At 36.1% G+C, this 16,507-nt stretch overlaps 1 protein-coding gene across 1 annotated transcript in view; it reads left to right on the top strand.

Moving 5' to 3' along the window:
* The window catches only part of lrmda (leucine rich melanocyte differentiation associated), a 540,515-nt gene that overhangs the window by 470,448 nt on the left and 53,560 nt on the right, over nt 1-16,507 (top strand). Inside the window, exon 6 of the mRNA XM_056470731.1 lies at nt 2,443-2,530. Within this exon, the coding sequence (XP_056326706.1) occupies nt 2,443-2,530 (88 nt within the window). The remainder of the gene's footprint in view (nt 1-2,442; nt 2,531-16,507) is intronic.

Genomic DNA, 16,507 nt, shown 5'->3' with positions numbered 1-16,507 from the left:
GTGATGATCACACACAAAGCTTTTTGATTAGATTTTTATTAGTTTCCCCACACAAAAAAATATTTAGAAACATTTTTTTTACATTTTAGCACTGATTTCTCATGTTAGAAAGATTTGCAAAATCATTTTAATCAGACAGCTAAAAGTTCTTTTAATTATTAAGGATATATTACTGTTATTTATCAGCATGAATGTTTTTAACAATCATAGTTGGGTCACACTTTATTTCGATGGTCTGTTGGTTGAATTTAAGTTACATTGCATCTACATGCCAACTAATTATCAATAGATTTTTAAGTTGACTGTTAGGATTGGGGTTAGGGTTAGTGTAAGTTGACATGTTCTTGCAAAGTTTCTTATAGTCAGTTAAATGTCTGTTTAGAAGCAGTATCAACAGATATTAAGCAGACAGTCTACTAATACTCAAATGGACCATCAGAATAAAGTCTTACCCATAATTGTAAGGGAGCTATAATCTTAATTTTAAACTACTAATCATCATACTAAAATAATTTCTGATTGATGACTGAAGTAATGGCTGCTGCAAATTCAGCTTGGCATCACAGAAATAAATTATATTATTACACTCATTAAATTATAAAAGAGCACTTTCAAATTGGACTGGTAGTTTATCTAAATCCTTTAAACCTTATGCACAATGCATTCTCACTCACTAAAGCAGGGATTTTAATAAAAAAAGAGGCAACCTCTACTCTCAGAATGATTAAATGCTTTGAGAAATCCTGCCTGCAGAAAGGCAGAATATTTTCACAAAGGCATCAGATATCAACACATCATGATATATACTCTGTTTTTGGTCCTTGAAAGAAGACAAAGGAGGTAGAAAACAACACTTGTGACCTACCCGAAGCACACAGGCGATCTGTATTCTCTCCGACTCGTCTCCCTGTTCTGCCTGTCTATGCGGTGGCCTTTATGTGAATATATTTGTATTTTTAAGGTCGGCCAGTGAGAGATGAGTTTACTTAAACTCAGGTCTGGCCTTTGGAGAGCAGTAATTTCATGCCACCTGTTGGATTGTCAACACACAGCCACACCAGTGTGTGCGTGTGCGTGCGTGTGTGTGCGTGTGTGTGTGTGTGTGTGTGTGTGTGTGTGTGTGTGTGTGTGCGTATGTATGTGGCAGGCTGACCCGGGTCTGACCTGCAGGGCTCTTCATGGCTGAGTGGTGACTGGGGCCCTTCCCCTGGTGGCCCCCGCTCTTCAATAGGCAGGGGACAGGTAATCAAAGCCAGGGCCCATCCTCACCTTTCACTCTCCTCTCTGCAAAATAATGAAAGTTGCCCTCGTCCTGAGCCCTGATAAAATACGAACATCGCTCCTAACATTTCCTCTCCTCTGCGCTGATAAAATTTATGGCATTTAGACAATCAGTCATGGCAGTGAAATCTCACCCGCATTCTTCGCTTGTCTCTCGCCCCGCCTGCGTTTTCCATTCTGTCTCCCTTTTGTGTCATCAATCTGAGGAAATATTCCAGATTGCTTGTGACAAATGACTTCTTTTCATTTAACTCAATTAGGATCATCGCGTACGGAAATCAATAACCAACATTTCTCCTGTCTAAGCTGGGTAATAAATTGCCGGAGATGTTATAAATGTTCGCAGGTGTGTAAACTGCACACTGAGAAATTTTATATATATATATATATATATATATATATATATATATATATATTGATTCACTTATTTGAACTGTACATACCCACTGCACATGGACATTTGTAATTGTTTATCTATCTGCACACTCCAGATTATTAATAGCATCCTGTACAAGTATTCATTTATTGTAAATCTGTTCATAGCTAATACAACCTGTATATAATGTTCATAGTACATCCATCTGTAAATATTACCATAGTTTTTCTATAACTGCACTTTATAACTTATACCTATATCCTGCACTTGCTGCTATTGCACTGCTGGTTAGACCGAAACTGCATTTCGTTGCCTTGTACTTGTACATGTGTAATGACAATAAAGTTGAATCTAATCTTATCTAATATATATATATATATATTAGGGATGTGCTGAGATATATATATATATATATATATATATATATATATATATATATATATATATATATATATATATATATATATATATATATATATATATATATATATATATATCAGGGATGTGCTGAGAAAAAAAAATACATTGATTGTGTTAGCTAGCGACATTAGCAGGCCTGTAGCCAGGCTGGTGAAAGGCATAGTTCTTTTCTCAAAAAGTGGACCTTTCTTGCAGTTATGGGCCTCATTTAGGCTACTATATAATTATGAGATTTAAATACTGCATTTTAGTGACATTTTAAGCACTATTTCATCTGAAATAGATTGTCGGATGGTCATCATAACCGTAAAATATTACATTTGAATATATATTTATATATATAATTTTTTTTTTTTCTGTTTCAGGACACCGCCGGTGATTCAAGGTCTGAATCCATTGCCACGCCTTACACACCACTGCCAAGAGGATCCAGAGATGCTCGGAACCATAAAGGTAGTACTATTTTATTTAAAAAAAGTGTTCGAATACATTATGCATACTGGAGAATATTAACCCTCTAACTGCCTGCTCTACTGTTAAAGTCATTTAGAGAATGGCCATTTTAAATAATGGTTTACATACACATCATTGTTGGTTTACAAGAAAATCAAACAAACATAATTCTGTTGCACGACTACACTTGATATAAGTTTTATTGTAAAAATAAAATAAATAAAAACATGTTAAATGAATATCTGAAATATTTTATGCCATACTTAAAAAAAATTAAGATGATTTAGGATTCAAAAATGTTTTATTTAGATTTTTTTTTATAAATTCATATTTTCATATTTTTCATAGCATAAGTATTAATTCTGGTACTTTTGCCATTAACTGACATGTCAACCTCTACCAAATGTTTGATATTTTAAAAATTATGGGATGTGCTGAGAAAAAAAAATACATTGATTGTGTTAGCTAGCGACATTAGCAGGCCTGTAGCCAGGCTGGTGAAAGGCATAGTTCTTTTCTCAAAAAGTGGACCTTTCTTGCAGTTATGGGCCTCATTTAGGCTACTATATAATTATGAGATTTAAATACTGCATTTTAGTGACATTTTAAGCACTATTTTATCTGAAATAGATTGTCGGATGGTTATCATAACCGTAAAATATTACAGTTGAATATTTATAGATAACAATAGCCAAAATACTATTCAAATTAATGTCAAAATGGGCCATTTCTGGTGCTTCACAACTTTTCATTGGTCATTTTTTTCTTTCAAGAATAAGGTCCAAGATTTAGAATAAAAGTTACTTGTAAAATATTTTCTCTATTTAAAAAAATACAGTAGTGAAAAATGACTTCTCTTACATCAGATTGTATGATTTCTTGCACAGCTGGATGTTGAACTCATGGAAAATAATTGTGTGCATTAGACAAAATTGATTAGCTTAAATCACCACAGCCAACAGCGGGTTCCACTTAGTTTTAAAATCTTTTTCCATGGGTTATTTTCATTATTTATGATGGCATAGCAGTCAAAATAAGAGAAATTAGCTCATGTATAGGACAAAGTCTAGACCTTTGTCAGTGAGGGGTGGGTCTTTTGAAATTGAATAAAACAACAATATAATAATTTAACAATATATTATGATTCAACATTTCAAAGTTATTTAGTGATGTTTAAACTACAGTAATTTTATTTTACATTAGAATGCACAGATTTATTTTTCATTTGATACAATTTCATTTGTGTTACTTCAAAAGAATAAAAATTAATAAAGTTATTTTTTATTTATTTTTCCTGTTTAGAGTATAACTGAGCCTTTGTCATTTATAGGAGATTTATAAACCATAAATAGTCCTCACTTGAAGTTGATGAAGTTGAGTTAATAAAGCATTTATTAACATACAAATGAACTATTTGTATATGCCTGAAGAAAAAGATAAATAAATGTTAATTTAAATAGTTTCTTAGTCATTTACTTACTCATTCTGAATTATCTTTAAAACCCACCGACTATTCTTAAATAACTAGTCTGTAAATGATGCAATACTTAATTAATGAAAAAAATAGTTAATGAAAAACAAAGTATGAAAGCACAATCTTTAAGCACATTATAAATGTGCTTATAAGTAGGTCCACACAAAATCTGCGCGCGCAGAATTCCGCAGATTTACGCAGATTTTTAGCCCATAATTAGTTTATTTACTTAAGTAAATGTGTGTAAATCTATATTTATTCAGTTTTTAAATTAATTACAGTAATATTATTGACTAATATAAAAATGTTCATCTGATTTATGTACAATACAGTTTGTACACTCATATTTTCTGCCTTTTAGTAGATATATTATATGAGAGACTTGCTTTGTTCACCAAATAAAGTGAATCTAATTGGATTTGCATTTTAAACATTAAATAAAATTTTAAAAGATATTATTTTTTATTTCATATATTAAGGTTTTAGTTATGATACTCTCAAAATAATTCCGCAGAAATCCACAGATTTTTACCAAAAATTCTCCACAGAAATAGCAAAAAACATCCGCAGATTGACTTATAAGTCAAGAAAACAGCATTTGTAGCTGTATTTAAAAACTGCTTTCTAATGTCTATTAATGTAGAGTTAATGCTTAACAGATAATGAATTCACCATTTGCTAATGCTTAATAAATGATTCATAGTGTGTAGTTATTATAAAGTGTTACCTTTTTATTATGAAGAATTCTTATCCAACCTTTATAGAATAAAACAAATATCAAAATTGTATCTGTACATACAGTATACCTAATAAATAGCAAAAAAAAAAAAAATTAGCGAATTTTCTAGTAGCCTCTTATTTTTCGTCATAGCTGTACAGTTTGTGCCCATATGACAGGTATGTAAACAAAGCAGACTGGATTGTTAATAGAAAGCCTGCAGATGAGATAGTTTTGATGTGCTGGACTCTTTCATGCTGGCCACATTTATCATGCCCTTTTGTCTGTGCAATGCAAAGCACTGTTTTTATGTCACGGCCACGGCGGTGGTACTTTCATGCGAGGTCAGCTGTGTGCTTCTCAACCCCCCACCAAGGACAGATCTATTTCACAAAGGCTGACCTGCACCTCTCAAGTGATGTAGAGGAAAGCCCAGTGCTTTGTCAAAATCATGCTGCTTGAGAATAGTCCATTAAAAGGTGAACGGAGCTGACATATGAAATATTTTTTCTCCCTCTTAGATTTGGGCGAGCTGACACTCTCCATTTGTTATTTTTACGATACTGTACTGCAGCGTTAGATAACACAAGCCCTCATCTTCGTCCTTCGCCTCTTTTTATTCCTCTGCCTTTATCGCGCCATTTTTATTTATCTTGACTTATTGCCTATTCTATTTGCTTAATGCATTGGCTCTGACACTGTAACTCTTTACTAAAACTCACCTTTGGCTGTGCCATGAAAATGCTTTAATAGAATAGCCATGACACTAAAAGATGCAGTTCACCTCCAAGACACTGTCAGTGAAAGTCGAGCATTGTGTTTGGCTTGGTGATAATTCATGGGGCTTGCGCTGCAATTATTACTTGCTTATGTACTATAGCTTTTATTTATGAACTCATTTGCTCTTAAAGGAATACTGTAGCTCACCCGCAAATGATAGTTGTGTCATCATTTACTCGGACTCGTGAAGAATGTTGTTTTTTCGCTCATACAATGAATGTCCAAAACAACACTGACTTTCTTTGTATAGACAATACAATGGCTTGGAGAATGGCTTGGATGTTAGTCAATTGCCATTTTTCTTTGTTAGCGGTGCCCTTAATTAAAACACAGAGCCTATGTAGGTGCCTGGGTGGCACTGGCTCACTCAGATTGACCACTGCTCAAATGAGACGCTTTGTAACGTATAAAGAATAAGTAACAGGATCCTGCATACTTATCCTAATTTCTGTTGTGTGGTGATTCATAAATGCAATATGGCAATCTTAGCAATCAGTCTGAGTATGGCATGGCATTCATTACTGTCTCTACATTTTTAGATTATACTGGGAAACACCACTTCATCAACACTGCAATGTGATCAGACCAGGGGCTTCGCTAGACCCAATTCACTAGGGTACGTGCCCCAGTAGAACTTTATGTCTAGCAACGCCCCTGGATCAGACCCTAAATGTCTCATAGCTTTAGTGAAGCTGCATGTAATGGCTGTCATTGAGTATTTTCTTATAGCTCTCTATATAAAGCGGGGTTTTTGTCATTGGACTTGTTCAAGAATACATGCTCCAAATAAATATATGTGGTCTAGTGTGTTGTAGTACAGCTTCAAACCAAAACACAGCCCTAATACATATAACTGAGGATAAAATAAAGACTTCAAATTACCAGAGGGCAGCAAGATATAGATGTCATGACAAGTTGTTGAGTCCTTGTAATAGAATGTTTATAGTAAAGTGTCTGGTGTGCAGGGGAAAGCTTGTTTTCTACAGGTGATTTTTAGGCCTACTTACATTTGTGAAACACTCAGAATTCTCAAAATTGCGTTTTTTCCCCAGTAACATGGAGTGTTTATAACAAAAAGTGTATGGTGGATATGGAGAGGAAAGAGTGTCTTCCGCTTACCACCAGGTTGTGCAAAGGGGTGGGATCAAGTGTGCTCCTTTTGAATGATGCTCCCTGCCGTTAGATCGCCCCCTGTTAATCAACAAGACTTGAGCCCAAATAAAAAAATGATTACACTTGCAATAAAATGTCCTAAAAGATGGTTTTGGGCAAATGAGGCACTGGTTATTAAGCTGATATAGGTTCAGATGTTAATTTTTGTAAAGAGTATGTTTTTAGCCGGTAATTTAAAGCTATAAAAACGGGGCGGGACATTTTGAGTTTTAGCATGTTATTGAGTTAATCTACTGAATTTGCTGTTTCAAAAATATTAATGTTCTAAAAACAGAATCTTATGTAACAAAAACAGCTGAGCGAAAGGAAAGAAGGCGTATGAGCTCCAGCATAAAGTGCAAACGGACAAAAACAGCAGGGGCAGGACAGGAGTTCGGACAGGGGCATCTTGGAGTTTGAATGCTGCGAGGTCTGCTTGCCTCATTGGAGATAGCGAGGCAAAGGAAAACTTTCACAGATGGCGAATACGTCGTGTATGTTAAGTACGCAAATGAACTGTTAGCGGCAGTGCTTAATTTGAGCTGGATTTTGCTCTGGGAAATGTCAGATATTCCTATTTTGCTTTCTGGTATTTATTTGAATTAATCCGGCATTAAGTGGTGACTGTTGAATACCTGCATGTTTGTTTGTTTGTGCGTGTTTGTTTGTGTGTGCGCGCGTGCGTGCGTGCGTGCGTGCGTGCGTGCGCGTGTGCGTGTGTGTGTGTGTGACGCAGAGAGAGAGAGAGAATGTAAATGAGTCCGAGTGAAAAAAAACTGCGAGCAGCAAAGCTGTGTTGAGTGTGTGTGTGTGTGTGTGTGTGTGTGTGTGTGTGTGTGTGTGTGTGTGTGTGTGTGTGTGTGCGAGCACACACACAAAGGTAGTCACTTTTGACCAATCAGCTTTCTTACATTTACAATCAATCTCATTGGTTGGTGATTGTTGTTTCGCGTGCAGTGAGCAGCGGAAATAAATAATGGCATAGTGGCCTACCTAAATAATAACAGTGTTTTCAAAATGCCAGAGGCAGTCAAGCATATATATATTTTAAACACGAGTACGTTGAATCTGATTATGAACCTGATCGAGAGAAGATGAAACTGCGTGAATGGATCAGGAGACAGACGCAAAGCGATCTGAAGTCATGACGAAACAGGTAACTGTGGGCTCATCTTGAAGATTAGACAGAGTGAGTCATTTTCGCTTGGCACATAATAGTGAAGGGAACTGAAAATCAGTGGTGTTTGTAAACTGAATAGTGATGTTACATGTTTTTTTCACTGTAACTGCTGAGTAACATCATGTTCCAGTGTCCTGACATCATGTTTGCTACCAACATATTTATATATATATATATATATATATATATATATATATATATATATATATATATATATATATATATATAAAACAACATGGCCAAGGCTCAAACCAGCGACCTTCTTGCAGTGAGACGATCGTGCTACCCAGCTGGAGATATGAGCCGAAAAAAGATTCTGATGTGCTGCACTACCCAGCAGTGTTCAGCATGCTGGTTTCACTCTACATCCAGCTGTGGCCACTGCATGGTCTGAAGTGGCTTTCACACTGGACTTGAAAAATTTTTGCCTTGTGAAACCCATTTATTTCATTGCGCTGTGCAATGGTCAGTTTGTTGTTGTGTTGACCAAAGCTCAAGATCAGTGAAGTCCAAGTTCGAAATAGCTCAGTATTTCACTCTGTGGATATTCCAATCATTAATTTGTATGTTTATCAATGCATAAACCACCGGAAAATCAATGTCTGTTCAAATAACATGCCTACAGAGCACTTCTATGTAGTACACTCATTCCTGATGCTTGCAATAGAGCTACATTGCATCGGTGGTAAAATGACATCTCTCACCTCGTCCACTGTCAGTTAAATTAGATATTTTATTGGCTTGTGTTTTTTCAAATCAGTCATTGAGGTTGTTGCTAAAATTATTAAAAAATGCTGAAATTGTTAGTCTTGCACAATTATTTGTTTTAATAAAAAATATATATATTATTTTCAATTTTGGTTTTGAGTCAAGTGTATCCACAATTTTGGTTTTGGCCCAGAATTTTTTGTTTTGATTTATCTTTTATTGTTTTTTTTATTTTATTTAATTTCTTTGTTTGTTTGCTTGTTTGTCTAATAAAACAATCTCAAACATTGGCTTTGAAAAAAAAAAAAAGATGTTGATTCTACATGTTGAGATATAAGCTAGGTTAATAACGTCTTTGCAAAAACGTGGTATGAGTGACCCTTTTATTACTTTTCTAAACCACGGGGTATTGAATAGAACAGAACAGAATAAACTGGTGTGTATATATATATATATATATATATATATATATATATATATATATATATATATATATATATATAGTAAAGTATTGTAATTGTATGCAGTAGAATGGCTGAAATTAGGACAGGCTTCCATAGGTAAAAGCCTAGTCCCGTCACTTTTGCTATATGTTTCTTGTAGCCCTGCAGTGGCCGGCAAGATTAGTGGCGTCTGTGACAGCAGGCTGTCTCAAACGGGGACCTACTCTACCTTTTCTCAATATTTTTACAATTGATGTCACCTGCGCCAGACCCCCAGAGCCAAGGTGCCATGGGTAATTACAGCAGACAGAAACTCTGTGGAGGGAAGAGGGGAGACCAGCTACACGCATGGCATGAGAGGTCCTGGCTTTGGGTTATAAGACCCTTGTCTACTGTTTTGGGGGAAAATTGGGAAGTGGACAAACAGCAAGTAGACAGGAGAGGCTCAGAGGAGAGAAACGGACAGGGGAACGCAGAAGCAGAGAAGGGAGGTTATATGGCAGTGACACAGAGAAGCATGAGAGTCTGTAGACGAAGGGGGGCTGGAAAGCGTGTGGCCGCAGGAAGTAGCACTGCTGTCAGCTTCCACCAGCTTTAAACCGGCCTGTCGCCTCAACCTAACCCAAAGTTTTTCAAGAGACAAATGTTGTCTTAAAGGAACAGTTCACCCAAAAAATGATATCCTCACCCTCATGTCGATCTAAACCTATACTTTTATTTCTCCAAAGTAAAAATTCAGTTCACATGAAGGTAATGGCAGTTCTGTTAAGAGCAAAATATTAATATTTAACTCAGTAATTATTAGAATTAGGGGCCAAGCACTGAAGGTGCATAAGCTCCTATTGTATCCATTCCGGTTATTATTATTATTGTTATTCTTTCGGCATCCTCTTCTTCTTCCTCTTCTTCTTCCTCTCTGGGAGTCTATGGCAGCCCTATGAACCGTTTGCAGCATAAAAGACAGTCTGATCTTCAACCACAACAAATTTTACTCTTTAACTCAAACTCTCTAGCACCACCACTTGTCCAAAATTTCACTTATGTTTATCTTTTAAACTTTTGAACCGAATGGGCTATAATCAATTTTTTTTTTCCTCTGATTCCTTGGCTCAAGTCATTAAAATGTTTTCACTATTTAAAATTGTTGGTAAAACCTGTTTGAACGAAATCGTCCTAGGCCGTTTGTCCAATTTTCACCAAATCACAAGATCTACAGACCATGCTGACTAAAAGTTATGGAATTCAAGTTGATTAGACTAACCATTTTCACAAATTTAATGTAGAGCTTGTGAAAATAGACTTACAGTGTTATCTCCATAACGCATTGACGTATTCACATCTAACTTGGTGTGTGTTTGGCTCCATGGTCTGAATTTAGCTGCAGCGTTTCGGCGCACTGCCCCCTAGTGATCTGGAGTTACAAAAAAAACAGCTTTTTTTGCTCATAACTTCTCAACCTTTTCATAAAATTCATAAAATTTCCCTTTACATCCGGCGGAGCATGCCTAGTCAAATGATGTATGATTTTCCCAGGTCAGCCATTTTGGCCATCGGCCATTTTGAATTGTCAAAAATTGTAATATTTTACAGATGCATTGGCAAATTGTTATGAAAGTCAGTATGTGTCTTCAAGACTACCCTCAAGGTTCTCAAAAAAGTTTTGTCACAGCGCCACCTTTTGGTCAAAAGTTATAACAATATTTCTACATTCATTAGCAAAATGGTTGTCCTAAGAATATTGATACCAATTATGCGTAATTAACTGAACTTTCTGTCCATCATCTAGTCTTGTGTCAAAAACCTACTTTTTCGAACTTCCACATCGTTTGGCTGATTTGCACCAAATTTAACTCAGATCATCTTCAGACCTTGCTGAATTTTTTATTTTTTTGATAGGTGTAGTGGTTTATGTTTACAGCACCGACAAATGTGATGCCAAACTACATGATGCCAAACTACATATGAGGCTGTATCTCTGCAATAATTAAATATAATGACACCAAATTTTGGGTCTGTCATTGTCGCCTCACCTTGACCACACAGTAAAATTTTGGTGACAGCACCACCTATGGGTCAAGAGTTATTAATGAAACTTACAAATTTTGTAAAAACTTTTGACTGCATATGCTTATGGGGTCAAATGATCTCAAATTATTCCTTGGGTCATGCCAACAACACAGATACCAATTATGCCATGTTCTGCCAAACTTCCTGTCCACCGTTTTGATTTTGTTCAAACCATTCTTTTTTTTTAACTCTTCCTAGACCGTCGGTCCAATCTTCACCAAAATTGACCTGGATCATCTTCGTACCATGTAGACCAAAAGTTATGGAATTCATGTCGATAGACAAAATTGTTGTCATTTAGCATATGCGCAAACTTGATGTAATGCTGCCAGATGACGTTATAGGCTGAATCACTGCAATGGTTTGAAGTATTGAAACCAAACTTAATGTGCGTGATCTAGACCTGACATTGACCACACTACATCAGTTTGAGCCACCTTCTGGATAAAATTTGCAAACAATTAAATTGTATCAATAGAAATCATACAAAATTTATCAAATGTCTTTTGAATAGTTTTGTCTATTGTCATCAGTCTGGTCTTGCAGATTCCTTGTATCATTGATATGTGAACATAGATATAATTTATTCCCTAGTTGACATGACTTCCTTTCCATAATCAGTTTAAAAATATGTTGTTTTGAACTCTCCATAAATCGTTAGCCCAATTTCTACCAAATTTGGCTTAGAACATGCTGTCAAAAAGTTATAGAATTTTCCAGTTGCTCTGTAGCTTGTTGCTGTGCTAGTTTATGATGTGGCAACTGGGCTGTTTGTTTTTTTACTGTGTTTGCTAGACATGTAGTATTATATGCTACAACTGCAGAATTCATTGAAATGAAGCCAAAATCTACATATGGCTAGGAGTTATGATATAATTATTATTATTATTATTTTATTGTTTCATATGCAAAAAAACAACACTTTTTTGGGGGATTAACTGATTTGCGTCTAATCCAAACTTCGAAAAACAATGTTTGTCTTCAAATTAATGCAAATAAATACAAAAATAAAGTGGAGCCACCACACTTACCTCTGTCACATTCTACAAAGCCATATTAACACCATTCATTACAACAGGTCACACAGCTGCCTGGAATTTCATCCATAATTGAAATGGAAAATATACAAATCCTCATATATGTCTCTGGACATTTAAAGTCAGCGACCACCACTTTTGAATTCCCATCATTCATCTTTACTGTGGCAAGCAAAGCAGAGGCCGTCGAGGGTGAAACCGTACTCCTCCATCAGCCATGCGCCTCTAAACGCTCCTATTCTGGGCCCTGCTCCAGCTGAGTTGACTGTATTTTAAATGGCACACAACTAAACCCTTGAGGCAGGCAGCCTTCAAAGAGAAAATCTTAACTGAAGACCCCCAAGGGACCACGCACATTTTTTATTTTATTTTTTCCCCCACCTACAGTCTGCCATCATTACGCCACCGCTTATATGTAGCCACGAAGCGGGACTGCATATGAAGAACAAATGACTTTACAGTCGCGGCACAACAAATAAACAAACATCTGGAACCGTTCAGAGGGCGCCATTAAAACAGTACATTTCTTTCCAAAAATGCGAAAATGATGACAAATGTGCTGTCATGGTGGCTGGGAGAGGCCAGATGATGGAGCAGTGGGTGCTAAGCACTGACTTTTAGAGCCCAGCAGGACAGAGGGAGAATTACACCTGCTGTTTGTCTGTCTACCCTCCATTAACTTACATCTGGATGGTGCACATCACTCAATTACCAGAGTCTGGATCTGCACCCGCATTGTTTAGCTAAAATGCCATGTTTAACATACAGCCTTAGACAGAGATATTTATGCCAGCAATCTCATGTAATTGAGATAAATTTGATTGGTGTTGGTGATGTGCTGTTGCTTGTCTCGTTTTACAGCCCAATGGATATGCAATAGCCCCAAGCTTTGCCTTTGGCAGGGTTGCCTCTTAATTATGGCCTGTCGAGCAGTTGTTCCTCTCCGCCGTTTTATAAGCACGAGTTTGCATGCATAGAAATCGAACCCTGCAGGACAAACTTTACGGTAAACTTGCTCAGCCATCACTCTCTGTTCCAGACAGTGCGTGTCAATCTTTGAATGCATTTTTAGCTTTTGATATCCGAAAAGTGCTTGTACGTGCTCGATGAGATTCGAAAGGCTCGCTCCTGATGGCTTTAGCAGTTTTTCCCTTGACGAGTGTTATCCGCAAAAAAACTGTTCCAAACTTTGGCTCTGTCTAGCATTATGCTGACATTATGATGTGGAGTTTGGAATTCTGTCTTATTGGCCGTCTTGTTGGTATTTTTAAAAGACTACTTGTGGTTGTTTTAGAAGAATACTTATAAAGATTGTTTTTATTCCTTTTTTGTTTTTGATTTTGGTCAGCACTACAGGAAACGATCTGCTGTGGAAATGATCTGCTGTATTTAATTCATTAATAGAGGTTATATTGATATCAATATTGCCAATATTGGATATTTCCTTGTACATGCTCATTTCCCCTATTAATGCTTTTGGCATCACCTACTATTACATTGTTAATCTTTAAGGAACTGCAATAATGTAATTACCACTGTGTTTGCAGTCTTAAAATAAATACGCATTTCTTGTGTACATTTAATTATGTGCTGCCTATATGATGTTTGAAATAAATCAATTTAGTTTTTAGGCATGTATTTATTAGACAAAATGTCAAATTTATCAGTTATTGGTCATAACATGAAAAAAAAACCTTGAAAATAACATATAATTTACTTTATCAGCATTAGCTTAGGTTTTTAGGTGAAATGTCCAATATGGTGTCCACAAAATGATTTTATATGCTTAGAAATTTAAGCGAAAATAAAGTGTCTACTTAAAACAAGTTTTGCAAAAATACAGTGTCAAAATATTAGTGAAATAATCTTCCCTGGTTGTCCAGGGTAGCGATATGTTTATGTAAAAATTGAACAACATACATTTTTTCTTATCTATGCTTATTAAAATAATACATATTAAAATTAAAAATAATATTAAATGATGATAAAAAAAAATTGCAGACATGTCCTTCAAAGTTAGCATTAAATAATTATGTCTTACATCTTTCAATAATTCTTGTTTGTAAATCTGCCCGACAAGGTGATCTTTTGCTACAGTATATAAACCTTTACACTGAATGACTTCTGTAAATGTTTGTTAAAAAAATTATAGTCATTTTGTTTTGCTCAAAAATTAGTCTAAATAATACACTCTGGAACATGCAAGACAAAACATGTTATATGATATTTTGAAAGTGTTAATGGTTGAAATCCCCCTTTATATTTAACTCATTCGACATTCTGATTGATTATGCAGTATGCTTTAAAGTAGGGGTGCACAATATATCATTTCAGCATCGATATTGCAATATATCTGTCCACAATAGTCACATCCCAGGATCTGCAATGTTGATTAGCACAACAATTGACAATACATAAGATTTGTGTAGTCATTGCAACAAATAACCATAGCAGAGTGAAACTTTGTCACTTGCATGTGTTTTCAAAGGCATTTCAAGAGAGTTTAAAGCCTTTGCACACAAAAAAGTAAATTGGTAACTTTAATGAGGAACGGTTTCACTAAGTTATTGATACATTGAAGACTATACAGTGGAATTTTATATTTCATTAGTCATTTCAGTACCTGAATGCTGTTTGACTCTGCAGAAAACCGCAAAGCACTGTTTATTTGACTTTTTTCTTTGCTCTGACGTAATTGTTTTGCTAGTTATTTGTTTATAATTTTTTATACTTGATTCATACCCTTAGAAAATCACCCCAGTCCATCTGAATTCAAGATTGTTTTTCCCCCCAAAACAGCTATTCAAGTCATCTGGTGAAATTGTATTCATATCGCAGAAAAACTAAATATCGCAATGTCAGATTTTTGCAATATCGTGCAGCCTTACTTTAAACCTTAGATGGCATTTTGCTTTACTAAGCTTTTCACAGAGCATTGGCATCGGTTTGGCGTCCCACAATACCCTGATATTATATATATGTAAGCTGCTCAATACAATTTGGAGCAGAACCAACGACAAACCTGTGACTAGTTGTTTTATTTTCTACAAATCATAAATATGTTCACCGGGGATTTGTCTGTGCTTTAATAAGGCAGAAAAAACCTGCTTTATTTCTGAAGAGAATGCTTTGCATTTATTCTCTTACATAAACCTCGGCCAAATGGCTGTCATATGTTTTCAATTGATCCGGATGAGGGAGAACTGTCTTACAGACATTTTTCGCTGCGTGACAATGTTACGATCCAAAGGGTTTTCCAGCTCTGATGAGGTGTTTAGGATCTCAGTATAATGAGTTTGGGGTGTTTTGCGACCATTTAAAACCCCTTTATAAAGCACACCTATAATTTCAGCTACAGCTAAGTAATGAGCTCCTATAAAACATGAATGGCCGTCACGCAAGTTTATATTGACTTTCAGATTTACACCTCCGCTCCCTTCAGATCAAGTGCCAGAAAATAATGGATGGAAAGTTGTGCGTTAAAAAAAAAAAAAAAGAATGAAGGGAAAAAAATAGAGGTCAGTATGCTATTGATTCATATTAGTCATTTGATGTGACTCCCATACATCTGCTTTAGATATCCTTGCTCTTCCACAGACCTGATTAATTACTCATAATGGCTTTCAATCCATCTGTGGGAGACCACTTGCCTTAAGTTGACTCCTACAGGCCTGTAGGTTTGAATAGGGGCTGCCAGGGGCTGATTTCGGGCCTCTCTTTGTGAGGACTGCTTTTGTTTCTTTTGTCGGAGAGAGATGATATGATATGATTTCTCTCAAGAGGTTGCGGTGGGGCTCCCAGGACTGCTTTGGCACGGGAGCATGAATATCCATTAGTCTGAAGATGGAGATTAATGGAGAAAGACAGAGGAAGAGCCAGACCGCTCCAGCCATTCTTCACCATCTATCAGAGCAAGAGAGAAAAGAACACAGAGATGGGATCGGATTCTTCCATGAGGCAGTCCATGAGTCCTGTTCATCACGAGTCTGGAACGCGCCCCTCTCTTTCTCTTTTCTTGGAGCAGGGTAGATTAAAACACCAGGACAGACTTAACTTCCCTGACAGTTTCAACTGCTGAACTCGGGCTTGGCATCCCGAACTGTTCTGAGATGACTTCTCTGTCTTCAGTGTCATTATCTCCATACGAGGTGGCACTGCATTCGCTGAATAATTCTGTTTGTGTTGGATTTGAGGACGTGTCATCAACACCATTGTTTTTTTTTTTTCTTTTGTCTGTCTGTTTTTTTTCCTCTTATATTTTGCTGTTTGATGTAGTAGATTGAAGGCGCAGCCGAAATGTGGAGAAAGGCTTTCGGTGTGACGTTGTTGAAGTGCAGTTGTTTATTTTCATATCATTTAACATATATTTGTTTGTACTTTGGTGCAGTCATTTGTATATGAAAGCAAGAAATCATTTC

This window comes from Danio aesculapii, chromosome 13 (assembly GCF_903798145.1).
Source record: "Danio aesculapii chromosome 13, fDanAes4.1, whole genome shotgun sequence".
Taxonomy (NCBI): domain Eukaryota; kingdom Metazoa; phylum Chordata; class Actinopteri; order Cypriniformes; family Danionidae; genus Danio; species Danio aesculapii.
The sequence above is the reverse complement of the archived record's forward strand: the minus strand, read 5'-3'. Positions and strand labels throughout refer to the sequence as shown.